This window comes from Camelus ferus, chromosome 7 (assembly GCF_009834535.1).
Source record: "Camelus ferus isolate YT-003-E chromosome 7, BCGSAC_Cfer_1.0, whole genome shotgun sequence".
NCBI classification, from domain to species: Eukaryota; Metazoa; Chordata; class Mammalia; order Artiodactyla; family Camelidae; genus Camelus; species Camelus ferus.
The window spans coordinates 24018896-24032956 of record NC_045702.1 but is presented as its reverse complement, the minus strand read 5'-3'; the positions used below and the strand labels follow the sequence as shown (position 1 = coordinate 24032956).

At 38.4% G+C, this 14061-nt stretch overlaps 1 protein-coding gene across 5 annotated transcripts in view; it reads right to left on the bottom strand.

Annotated features, from left to right (window-relative positions):
* Positions 1-10863: 10863 nt before the first annotated feature.
* POT1 (protection of telomeres 1) overlaps positions 10864-14061 on the bottom strand; it is a 77147-nt gene continuing 73949 nt past the window's right edge. For all 5 annotated transcript variants that reach the window (XM_032483579.1, XM_032483578.1, XM_006189153.3 and 2 more), the window contains one exon: positions 10864-13517. In XM_032483579.1, coding sequence (XP_032339470.1) covers positions 13405-13517 — 113 coding nt within the window. In that variant the 3' untranslated portion in view covers positions 10864-13404. The remainder of the gene's footprint in view (positions 13518-14061) is intronic.

Sequence of the window (14061 nt, the reverse complement as noted above, 5' to 3'; positions counted from 1 at the left end):
TCTGTCACATCTTTTAATGTTAATTTGAACTTCTATTCATCTACAAAGCATTAATAAAAATTAATCTTTTCATCACCAAGGGTATAAGAAATAATGAATTCTGCTTAATGTGAAGCTTATGGAAAATGTAGAAGACTTTTTATATGATGTTAACTTTAAATCATCCAGGTTTTCTTGAATTATGCATTACATCTAGAAACATAGTGGAATCAAAAAAGTTTCATTAATGGGGAGATAAGCAAGATGGTGGAGTAGAAGGACACTTGTAGCTCACCCTCTCCCACAAATACACCAAAACTCACATCTACGGACCTACTCAGCCAACCAGAGCACCTGCCGAACTCCGACAGAACATCGCCCTCTTTGAAAGACAAAGACGCCAAAACTCTGGTAGGAAAAAAGAAAGAAGAAAAAGCAAAACAGCGCCGGGCAGTCCCGCGGGGAGGGCAGTGGCAAAGGAGGACTGGTGCTCGTTCACTGGGTCTCCCCTCTCCAACCGAGAGGCCAGCGGGATGGAGGGGGAGCCTCCAAGGCTCAGATATGCCCCGAGAACCCCTTGACCGACAGAACTAAGTTAAACGGGCACAAAGGGTCCCTGCAACATCCAGCCTAAGACGTGAGCTGGCAGCTGGCGCTGGGACAGGCCATCCAAGCCGGGTGGAGGGTGGGAGCGGCTGCATGGAGGCAGCCCTGGGGGACTGCAGGGTGCTGTGTGCCACGGCTGGGAGGGGATATGGAGTGGAACCACCTCGGTCCCCCATAAATCACAAAAAAAAGCAAAGCAACACGGCTGATGTGCCCTGAGGGGAGGGGCGCCATAGCCTTTTGTCTCCTCAGACCCAGGGCGCCATTACTGGTGCTTCTCGTGAGAAGAGAGGAGGGGCTCATCCACAGCCGCCATCTCCTCCTGTGCGCAGAGCCCAGGCGGGGGCAGGGCCAAGCCCTGAATCCGCACCACAGGGCTCCACAAACTCCTAGGCAGGACTGAGACTAGTTTACAGCCTGAGGCAGATAGGATCTTTCTGCCCTGGCACCTCAGAGAACTCTCGCTGCCAAGACAAACAAGGAGCTGAGATCTGGCACAGAGCAGGGGTGGGGCTGTTCCACGGTCTTCCCCGAGCCCGCCTAGAGTGCCAACCCGAGGCGGAGCGGGCAGCTGCACAAAGCAGCAGAGCGACCGGCACCAGGAGAGGGTGGGCAGCCATCTGCCTTCCTGGCAGGAACACCTGACCACAGTGCTTGGAGGGGGCGCGATCCACCCACCTGCCTCGCCCAAGTGCAGCATCTGACTGCAGCATCGGGACGGGGAGTGACCCGCCCGCCTACCGGCCACAGCACCAGAGAGATATGAGCAATATGAAGAAGCAGAGGAACCACTCCCAATTAAAAGATCAAGAGAAATTCCCTGAAACCATGATCAAGGAAATAGACATTGAAGGCCTACTAGATGAAGATTTCAAAAAAGGACTGATCAAAGGACTGAAGGAACTAAAAGAAATAGTGTTTAGAGATATAAAATATGTCAAAAATGAAATAGAAGCTATAAAGAAGAACCAACTAGAATTAGTAAACTCATTTGCTGAGATGAGAGCTAACCTAAAGGCTGTACAAAGCAGGCTAGATAATGCAGAGGAACGAATAAATGACCTAGAAGACAGGACAACAGAAAGTATCTGATCAGAACAGCTGAGAGAAAAACAAATACAAAACAATGAAAACAATATAAGGGACCTAAGGGATAATATAAAGTGTGCCAATCTATGCATAATAGGGATTCCAGAAGGGGAAGAAAGAACAAAGGGGATTGAGAAGGTATTTGAAGAAATCATGACTGAAAACTTCCCAAACCTAAAAAAGGAATCAGATATCCAAGTACAGGAAGCTCAGAGGGTCCCAAACAGGAAGAATCCAAACAGACCCACACCAAGACATATCATAATCAAGATGGCCAGAGTCAAGGATAAAGAAATGATCCTAAAGGCAGCAAGAGAAAAACAAAGAGTGAGTTACAAGGGAACCCCCCCATAAGGCTCTCAGCTGATTTCTCTACGCAAACACTACAGGCCAGAAGGGAGTGGCAAGATATATTCAGTCCTGAACGAAAAAAAGATGCAGCCTAGGATACTCTATCCAGCAAGGATATCCTTTAGGATAGAAGGAGAGATAAAGAGCTTCACAGACAAGCAAAAACTACAAGAGTTTAGCAACACTAAACCCATACTAAAAGAAATATTGACAGGTCTACTCTAAGTAGAAAAGAAGCAAGATGCTACAAAAATGAGAAACTCATAACTGGAAAGGTGATAACTACCATGAATTACAAAAAGGATCAACACAAAATTGTAAAAGAAGACATCTAAATCTTTAAAAGTGGGAGGGGGAAGCAAGGAAAGCCACTGTGGAAAACAGTATGGAGATTCCTCAAAAGACTAGGAATGGACTTACCATATGACCCAGGAATCCTGCTCCTGGGCATACATCCAGAAGGAACCCTACTTCAGGATGACACCTGCACCCTAATGTTCATAGCAGTACTATTTACAATAGCCAAGACATGGAAACAGCCTAAATGTCTGTCAACAGATGACTAGATAAAGAAGATGTGGCATATTTATACAATGGAATACTATTCAACCACAAAAACCGACAACATAACGCCATTTGCAGCAACATGGATGTTCCTGGAGAAAGTCATTCTAAGTGAAGTAAGCCAGAAAGAGAAAGAAAAATACCATATGAGATCGCTCATATGTGAATCTAAAAAAAATAAATAAATAAAATACAAAACAGAAACAGAATCGTAGACATAGAATACAAACTTGTAGTTGCCAAGGGAGTAGGGGGTGGGAAGGGACAGACTGGGATTTTAAAATGTAGAATAGATAATCAAGACTATACTGTATAGCACAGGGAAATATATATAGGATCTTGTGGTAGCTCATAGTGAAAAAAACAAATCTGACAGTGAATATATGTATATTTACGTGTGACTGAAAAATCATGCTCTATGCTGGAATTTGACACAGCATTGTCAATGAGTATTGACATTACTGTCAATTATTGTCATTATTGTCAATGACTATTGGAATGACTATTACTCAATAAAAAATGTTTTTAAAAAGTTTCATTACTAACGATAATTATAAATTGATACACTAATGAGATCTTTAAATGGGATTTTTAGCATAATTAAAAAGTGGCAGAACATACATGGTATTCTACTTCACTGAAAAGATGTTAAATTAAGTGATTTTTACAAATTTTGAATAGCTAAAGCATTAATAATATAATAGGGTTGTTCCATTTTTGTATCAATTCTCCTTAGAGATATTTGATTGAATTTTTAAAAGAAAGCCTCTCTTAGTTGTAAAATTAAAACACCAGAAAATAGTGTGCTCTTTTTATTACTTTTTTTCCTTATTCTAGAGTTGCAGTATGTTGTGAAGACCTTCATAACTGCTATGATGTATTGAGACTGCTTTTTTTTTCTGCTAGATTTTCTTCTCATCTAAGAATAAAGTGAGTATTGTTATAAAAATGTGTTTATGCTTTAGTCTGAATATGAGTCGATACACAATCTTCATAAGATCCTGAAAAGAATAGGCAGGTTCAAAAAAACCGCCAACTGTTTGTATTCTGGTGGTTCTGCCTGTAATTTCTGTCATGTGTGTTATTTTGAGGGAAGGGACTGTCTTGTTGAGAGCTGTATTCTCAGTTCTCATCACAGTGCTCTGAACAAAGTAAAGGCTCACGAAATGTGCTTGTTGAACAGATGATAGGGGGGTCAGGTTGTTAATACACTCCTTTGTTTTTACACAAAACAGTAAATGTAAGAACATTCTTAAATATTATTCTAAAACATGATATTTGAAGGATGCATTACATTACAATTTTCAGGGGATAATTTATATTCTACCTAACCAGTATTCTGGGACATTATGGTTGCTTCCATTTTTCCTAAACCAGTAATTTGTGGGCATTATGGTCATTCTCAATTTTTCATAGTTCATAAAGGAGGAAAACATGGAGAGAGGTAGACTTTAATTAAACATTGTAATATAACTTATCCCTTTACCTATTTAATTTACACCATATATATGGAAAAGTATTTGTGAGTTCTCTCTACAAAGACGAAAGATCAAATCAATTATTACTCCAAGGTTGGAGGAGGGACAGAAGAGAATCTAGGGCAAATCAATACTACCAAGCTGTGCTCTACGCAAGTGCATTATAAATTGTAAAGGGTTATTTGAGTGTACACTATTATTTCTGTAAGTCTGTAAATTACCATTTAAAGTATCACCTACTCCCTAAATGAACTGCCAGAATGTAAAGAGTGTTAATGATTCCATTTTGGTTTGCCAGAGTACACTAGTGTTCAACTTATTACAGACTGAAATTAACAGTAAAACAAAAAACCCCTCAAACCTCCATTCAGATGAAGAATCTAAGCAATTACTTTTCCTTTTTCTTAAAACATTGAAATGAACACAGACAATCTAAAGTTCTCCAAGAAAGCTCTTTTAGATGAATTCTCATTTTGGATAGGGAAAGAAACCCAACAGAAATTAAATTGTGAAAAGAATAAAGGTTGGCGATGATTCTGGACTGGTGATAATATTTTGGAGTTCTAGTTACTTTTCCCTTAGCTACTTGAGGGTTTGTTTGTTCTTAAATGATCTCTGAAAGGCAGCCTGTAATGCAGTTGCCTATTGTTTTCTTCCCTGTTTCCACGGAAAACGCTCATTAAATTAAGCCTTTTGGTTAGGCAGTATAAGACTTTTATTACTGGATAGCGTGAAGCCCTATTTTAGGGGAAACCAGCAGTAGCTGAATACAACATAAGTGTCTCTGGCAAAACTGGAACCACGATTCATTAAATCAACGAAATGTTAGAACTAGGGGTGGGGGGATTTTAAAAATCATCCTGCTTCACTGGTTTACAATCTGGACTTCTGATCTATTAGAGGACTTTAAAGGTGCAATGGGTAGAAAGTGGGGTTCTTAAACTATTTTCAACATTTCAAAAAGCTTAAAGAAGTTGTACAATTACCCATGAGAAATCTGCACCAACTTCTTGCTTTGCTTAGAATTAAATAAACTTAGGCAGCTCTTGTTATATTAATCAGACCAAAAGTGCTTATTTACTGTTGTTTTTAATAAATAAAAATAAGAAACAAATTCTCATGTAGTAGGTGAAATTTCAACTCATCAGTGATGAAAACTTGGAAACAACTGGTCTTTATGGATGAGAGTCCAGAAAAGTTAAGTGCCTGACTCAGGATTAAGAGAATTATTGCAAAGACTGGGACTGGATATTAAGTTTGCTGACTCCCATGTAGGTGAGAGGCAGGGTAAGAACCTATCCTTAGCTCTGCCTCTACTTCCAAGCTTCTTAGAGGCTGGTGCCACCACACCACAGTCTGTGTGAGGGGCGATCCCTGGAGGTATGCGATGTGGGCCTCTTACTCCTGTACTTGGGAACCCTGCGTAGTCCTCTATTTGCAACAAAATGTCACAGAAGATTTTACGCTTATCTAAAATATTCATAACAACATAAAGCAGTACCGTCTTCCCAGACTTATTTGCACTTTATGAAGGCCTAAGGCCTGGAACCAAAGAACCGAAGCTCTTCCAAGAGAGGGTCAACCTCTCACTAGGTGTTCTTTTGGCAGAGAGAAATTCCTGGTAAAGAGCCAATGATTAAGGGAAGTATGAAGTGGATTTTAACTCTCTAAAAGAACATTGATCTATTGAGAGTGGATTTGGGGAAATCATGTTATGAATGTTTGCAGTATTGGCTTCCCTTATGAAGGAAGTTACTGAATTTGCCATGTGTTTTAACCTCCTCTGCCATGATGCTGCAGGAGTGGTCTGGTTCTGAAAGACTGGTTTTATTACCACCTTCCAATAAGCAAGTGCTGTGTCATAAAGACTGAGGGATACACGCAAGACAGGATTTAGTAAATTTTAAGTACCTAATGTGTGTCCTCTCTGTAAGAACCAAATCTTATTTTCTGAGGCAGATAAATTATGATATGTATCACATGCTCTTTTGGAGATCTTAGAGTAGAAAGTAATTTTGCACATTCAATATTGAAAATCCAGTGCTTTCAAATAGGTGTCAGTTACAGTCTGTGGAACCTTAAAATAAGCATTTAAAATATCTCACCATATATATCGGTAGAAAAAATGCATTTTGATTTGCATTTAGATATAACTAAAACCATAGGGACACAACACTAGTGGTGTATTACATCATTATTTTTTGTTTAAATCTCTATTACAAGAAGAAGAGACAGGTACGTGGAGTCATATAAGCCCATTCCAAAATTAGATTCTATCCAACACTAAGAAAGAACTTTCTTGATGACTCTGAAAAACAACGAATGGCTAGTGAATAACTTATTAAATATAACCACATTTGAATGATAAAAGCATTGGGAAATTCATCAATTTAGTTGTATTATAGTTTTAAGTGACTCAAATGCAGAAACTGAAGACTTCTACAAACTGACTACATTGCAAAAAAAATTCTCCATAAAACCTACACTTTTCCTTCCTTTTCCACCATTTTTTGTTTTTTTTTTGTCAGAAAAAAATATTTTCATCTTTCTCAGTGATTGCACAGTGTGCAATGTTCAGATTCCTCCTCTTGTCACTTAGTAAAGCTAATCCCCTATTTAAAAGTAAAAATCAGCCCTACAGGCACATAATTATTACTGTTTATCTTGAGTTTCTTTGCTTCTCTGTATTTTTCACAATAAAAATGAAATGTTGAGAAAAATGGGATTTGAAATGACAAAACTATCCAAGATAACCATCTTAGGAGAGGATTCTTCGGTCAGTGGGTCCAATAATATTCATTTCCTCCCACTCTCATTTTTGTAATAGCTTCACTAGATTGGGCCTGAAATGACCCAGTGTTTCACTGTTTCCCTTGGGCACCATAGCAGCAGAGCTTGCTTGGACATTAAGGAATCCAAAGTAGAAGGATAAATAAATTTTCAATATTTTTTTTTCTTTAAGAGAATGTCAATAAAGATTAGTTTTGTCATCAAAGCTTAATAATAAGATCTAATCTTTTATGAGGATTTCCTGTGTGCTGGACTCTAAGTGTTTTGCATATATAATTTCATTTAATCCACTCTCCCCTACTGTCCAGTTTCCTGAGGTGGGCACTATTACCTATTCCCAGTTTTCAAGTCTAACCAACTTGCCTAAGCTCAAACAACTAGTTTGGGATGCAGACAGGGGTTGAATCCATGCAGTCCTAGCAAGAGTCCAAGGATCCGAGGCTGCTAAAGCTTCCTGTCATGTGATTATATGAAGCTGAGGTCAAGAACCAGTGACTGGTTCAGATTCTGGTTCAAGGTGCTTCAACTCAAATGCTTTCAGGCCCAAGCGGGTAAAATAAAGGAAGCAAGCAGATATAGACCCTACTCTCAATCATTTCTAAAATAACGGTTCTGAATCTTCCACCTGAATAGAATCCCCTGGGGAGACTTGCTAAAAATGCCAATTACTGAGGCTCGGACCCACAGAATCTTTGTTCAATCTGCATCAAAGTTACCTAGGTTTTATCTTTAAATGCAAATTTCTGGGTACCAGAAATCACTTTTAAGTGCTAGTATCACTTTAGGTGCTAATAAATTCTAGTATTCTGATTTTGAGTCTTGAATATTTTATTGGTTCTAGGAATATTACTAAGCAAGTATAATATACCAGCAACTGGGTAAACAGCAGTGAACAAATCAAACTCCCTGTTTCTAAGGAGCTCATGTTTTGTTGGGAAAGGGAAACAGAGCAAGAACCGGTAAAAAATATGTCAGATTGGTAAGTGCAACGGAGTAAAATAAGTCAGGAGTTGGGAGTGGAGCCTGATGGGGTAGTGGTCTTCGTATGATCAGGGGAGGACTTCCTATAAGGTTTCTGTGTTACAGAGGATGTGAGGGAGTGAACAATGGGAACTGAACAGCTCAACAATGTATGGACTAAAGTAACATTAACTTACAAAGCCCATGAAAGAGTTTGCCTGGAAACCAGAAAACACACAAGGGGACTAGTGTTTGGAGAGGAGAGGAGAAAAGTAAAAGATGCCAGAGAGGTAGTAAGGAAATGGGTTGCACTGGGTGGTGAAGGCCATGGTAAGCTCACTCTGTGAGCCATTAGAAAACACTGGAAAATGATGGTATCAGCCTTAGGTTTTAAATCAACCATTCTGCTGCTGTATGGAGGATATTCCATGTAGGGAAACTGCAGAAGCCAGTTAGGGAGATATGGCTGTAGACAAGGGAAAACATGGTAGCATGATCAATGTGGTAGCAGAGGAAGTGGTAAGAAGTAGTCAAATTCTGGATGTATTTTAAAGAATGATCCATGATTATTTTTCAAATGGATTGGATGTGGGTTGTTAATGGAAGAGAGGAATCAAGATGACTAGACCTAATGTTTGTACAGTTAGTGTTTAGTAAATCTGCTTGGTTAAATACTCTCCCAGCAAATTCCCAATTGGGCACTGTTGTGAAGCTTCTTTTACTTACAACTAAAGCAGCACCTTCCCTGGAACACTGAAGGTGAAATACTGGAGCACATTATCTTCCAAACGACTGGGATTCATTAAAACCCACATTCTTCTTGATATGAAACACAGAATACAAGACATCTCTTTTATTTCATTACTTGCAACTAGAAAAGAAAAAGGTAAAAAGAGCTAATTTTCTCAGTGATATTTGTATCAGAAGAGAGTTAATTTAAAAAATTTTCTCCTTTGGTAATTCATTAATGCTTCTAATAATTCTTGAATATGCGGAGATATTTGAAACACTTTAATCACTAACAATAAAGCCAAAAGTAAAAAATGCTCAGATGAAAGCCAAAAGGTAGACCTGCCATTTTCAGAGCTTACTGCCCATCATTTTGGATCAAGTTTCTGCATTTTTAAATAACTACCATTAACAACAAAAATCATTCTGCTGTTTCATGTGCTTAATATAAAATTTTGCCTTATTACTCTTAAAATTGAGGTTAATAAATGGTCTGTATCTAATAACTTTTGTCATGTAATAAGAGCAATGTAACCTATCGCATCTTCATGTATAAGTTTTGCTCAAAATTTGTAGTGCCCACTAGGTTAGAAATTTTGAATTGTTTTAACACTCTCTTTATTTAGCTCTTGTCTCCCTTCCCTGTCTCTAAAGGTTGTGTTCCATATCTGTATTTTATTGTAAACCACATCAAATCCTTTCTGGATAGATTCTGTATGAATACTAAATGAATATAAATACATGAGCTGACTCTTAAATGCCCACTTTGTACTCCATATTCTTTACCTTAGCTTCCATTTAAGCTCTGATCATTGTGCAGAAATGTTTGTCAATGATCCTCAAATTCAAGGGCAAGTTTATCACTCTAGAACCTCATCTAATTGGCCATAGCACACAGGATTTCATATCCAACCCAATAAAACCACATGATGACCTACTGCAAGCTATGTTTTCATCTGATTCCACAATCGTGATTTTAAAATGTGTTATCTTTCCTATTAACTGTTATGGTAGCTTGGGACAGAAAGTCATTTAAGAGGCAACTAAAGTTGGCAAGAGAAATTCTAGAAGGACCTTGCCTTCTAATGGAGAACAAAAATCTGCTGAGGAAGTTGTATGTAAAGACAAACCAGCTTTTATATGGGAGTTCGTATTTCACAGAAGGGAAAAATCATTCTGAAAACACAGGGGGAAAAAAATGGTATATACCAGAGCTTCAGGGTTGTAGATGAAAAAGGTACTTGTTTAGAAACTGTGACAATATTTGGTGGAATATTTTATTAATAGATAAGGCTCTCAATAAACACATGCTCCACATCTTCAAAGTATTAGGAATAGATGAAGTAAAAGAAACTGTACACAAGCTGAAAATGTCTTGTTTTGGCATTTGTGGATGAGGCTGACAAGAAATTCCAATGTATTACCCTGCAAAGCGAACTCAAAACAGAGAATAAAGGTGAGCGTGCACAGACACACACACACACACGCACATGCACACACGAATATCAATGTGACTCTGTGGCCTAGATTTCAAGGGGAAAAAAACAGACATTCATCAGGATGATTCTATGGTCTAAAAGTAGCAGAGGAGTCTCTGAACTATCCATGTTTCACCACTTGGCACATCTGAGGGAGAGCTCCCATATACATTGATGCATTATCCTTATCATTGTAATTGATGCCTGACACTTCTCTACCCGTCAGATGCAGTTCTGAATGGAAGGGACATTCATCTTCATGTAAGATGATCATCACTTTGAAACCTCAAGTGATCTCAAATTTCCTAACAGCTTAAATCGTAATACTGCAGGGGAAAAAGAATACACAGTGCTACTGATTCGTTTCCTGACTGCCAAAAGACAAAATCTCACATACCTGAGCGCATGGAGAGTTCTTGCTTCGTGAGTTCCAATACTATTTCCCAGTACAAGAAGGAAGAGAAGAAAGATAGCTCTGCCAGGATTTTATGAGGTGACTAGGCTCCCCTTTTCCTGGGGTGAGTGGGGGGTTTTGCTACTATCCAGATAATCAGAGGGACCAGCACAGGAAGACTTCTAAATTTCTCCCCAAACGGTGTTCTAGAACATTAGTGTGACTCATTGTAGCTTTTACAGAGCTTGAATTTTCAAATGAAAAGCATTACAGGAGGCGGCTTCCTTTCTTACATCAACATAATTCTTTTCACAATGAGTTCTTTAATGCATAAACAAGTATTACAAGACAGCCATGTCATGGCAGAGTCCTAACCTGTATCAGGAAGTCTGGACAGGCTTTAAAAATTCTGATCACGTGAAAAACCTCCAGGAAACACAGTAAAACCAGGTCCCAGGGGCTCCAGATTTATTTAAAGGGAAAATAATACCAGACAAAACACAGACTAAATAATAATACTGTTGTGAATAACTATTCAATGAAACAGACAACATGAATATGTTCTAAAAAATATAAAATTCCAAAATTGGCATGATAAGAAATAGAGCACTTAAATAGACCCCCAACCACCACAAAAACATAGAAAGTGAAATAATCAGAGAATTCCCCACTGAAGTTTCTTAAGCTAAGCAATTACAAACAAGTTTCTCCCTCTAATTGTACTGACGTAAAAAACAAAATCTACTCTACAAAGTGACAGAAGCAAGTTGCAGAAATATATTCACAGTATAATGCTATTTTAAAAATGTATCTGTACACATACTTACATGTTCTTAGGGAAACAGTCTGGAAAATTACGCAGAAAACTGTTAAAAGTGCTTTCCTCTGGGGCACGAGTTAAAGCAGGCATTAGTTCAACCTTACATACTTTATGCTGTTTCAAATTCTTACAAGTACATATTACTTTTATTAAAAAAAAATTCTGGATAAAGACAAAACTTGATGGAAAGCATGGTCAAAATTCAAAACACTGAAAATAATCAGAAGGATGTAGAGTTTTTCCCGACACCAATGAAAGCTTCCAGAGTGCAGAAGAGAACTGGCTGGACCGAGAGTCACCATTAGTGACACACACATGCTCTGACTTTGGAATCAGAACGGCAGTCAGCTGGGAGGCGGGCGGGGGGAAGACTCTGGCCCATTCCTGCGTGTGCAAGCAGCTCGGCAACACCATCTACGCTGATTTGAAAACCGGGCGGCCAGCATGGTGTGGAGACTGCTCTCCCAGGTAGTCACGGATGTGTTTGGCTTCTTTTAGCCCATCAACACCACTCTTTCTCTACTCATTTAGAAACAACGTCCAATGTGCAACATGACCAGGCAGAAGTCGTAAGAGAGTTATAAAGAATTGGGGACAGTGAGGGTGGCCACTGAAAGAGACGACGATTTTTCATTATCTATCTGAAGAATGGACTGTCTTTGATTTTCTAAGCCGGGCCCTCTCTTCCCCACCCAGAACAGTGCCGGGGCTACGAGAGACAATCCAGGAGTGTCTAAAACAAGGGCTGCTGCAGAGTCTGGAAACTGAGGAAGAGGCTGTACACAAACTGTGTTCTTACATTTAAGTAATTTTATATCTGACGAGAAGATTCACACAGACAACAAAGGGGACAAGGCTCAAATCTGGGCACAATGAACTACTGTCCAGTGTCGCTCCAAAAACAAAATTCCTCTGAAATTTGGGGTTCCTGATTAGGGAAAAGCCTTTCTTATCAGGAAAATGGGTTCTTCTGAAACTGAAATACATGTTAAGTGCTTACTTAGCAATAGTACCTGGTGTGCAGGCAGTCCTAACTAGCTGCTATACTGACATATCAGCTTTGGTTCCTCACTTCAAATCATGCCTCAGCTCAAGATAGGACAAATAAATAAAACAGCTAAAATGTGTGCATTTATTTATTCTTTACTATTATTGAACTAGGGAGATCTGTATCTCTCAGTCCTTAGCAAATAACATATATAAATCTATACATATATACAAATATACAGAAATATTTGTATAAAACTGAATGTTCATGATTTTAAATCTGACAAACCTCGTCAGGTAAAAAGCAGCCTATATCATACTGATTTAACACTTAAATGTTCAATCTGAAACATGAGCACAGTTTATACAAGACTCTAACGAGAAGGGTAATATAAATAAGTCACTGACGCGGCCAATCTGATCACTTGATTAGGTTGAAGTGGAATGGAATAACTTCCAATAACATGCAGAGAAACAAGCAATCAAAGCACATAATTCAGGTCTGAAAAAAATGGATTTATCCTCCGTTGGTATCAACACCTAAAGGAAGCAATTCTGGCACTCCCACTTAGAGCAAATCACTCTCTCAAGCACACTGTAGCTCACTCAGACCAGCACCTCTTCCAGGAGTAGTTGTTTAAGCAGATTCCTTTGTACAAAAACAAAACAAATCAAACAAATCCTTGCACGCAGTAAAAGCGGAGAGATTTAAGGTAAGGACATTTCCTAATCCCATACGCATGCTAAAATCACCAACCACTGCTGATGTAAAAATCAGGGCAGAAAAAGCAGCTCAACCAGGGATGGTGGATGGCAGAGCAATCAGTGGCTGGTATGTGGAAAAACCAATAGGGAGAGTGATTTTTTAGGGTAGGGTAACAAAATATCTTCTTTGAAAGGACTGCAGAGAGTAAATGAAAACAGTCCTTATTTATTTGATGTCTCTCTTTTATATATCCCTCGCAGCCAGCATACTGGGTATTTTGAGCAACAGGAACATTTTTAACTTACAAGAGGGAGTTAAGATAATGCAATGTCTATTGTTAAAATTTTTTTAGATAGCTGTTAAAATGGAAAATACAGAGCTAACTTGTGTATGTGTTTTATAGCAATCTCATAAAAAATAGTAATGTTTTCTAAAATTAAAATATTTTACATATGCTAAGTTGAATGTCAAAATTAGATAAGGTCTTCTGCAACTGTGGTGTCAAAAATCTGATAGCAAATTTGCTGCTCTGTTCCACTTGTGACATTATACGACTTGACGAAGCACTCCAACCATGGATACGCATCTACAAATCAAAAAGAATATGCTTTTGAAATAAAACTAAACAGCTCTAAAACATGTATCTAAGCATAATAATTAGATAGAAAAATTAACATATTTAATTTAGCTTGAGAAGTAAATACACTCACCAAATTTCATACCCTTACTCTTCCAAATAAACAATGGATTCGTTATTGCTCTGCAGCAATTCTGATTTGAATTTTTTCCCAACAGGAAGGACTAATTCAATGTGAGGTTTTCAAAATGTTTGATGGCAAAGGCTGTAACCTAAATCATTTCCAATTTTTATTCCTTTTTTTCCCTCCTAATTATTGCTTACTGATCTCATCTGTTTTTGTTTGTTGTTTGTTTTGTTTTGTTTTGTTTTTTTCCTCCTTAGCTGACTACAAAGAAACCAGTTCAAGACCTCACATCTGTCTTCTGAAACGCCCATCAGGTAACAGGTGCTGAATCCAGGCATGTTGGCAGTCAAAGATGCCATTTCCAAGCTCTGGTCATGACCACAGTCTTAAGTCTATTTATAACTTCTAGAATACTCTCTTAATATT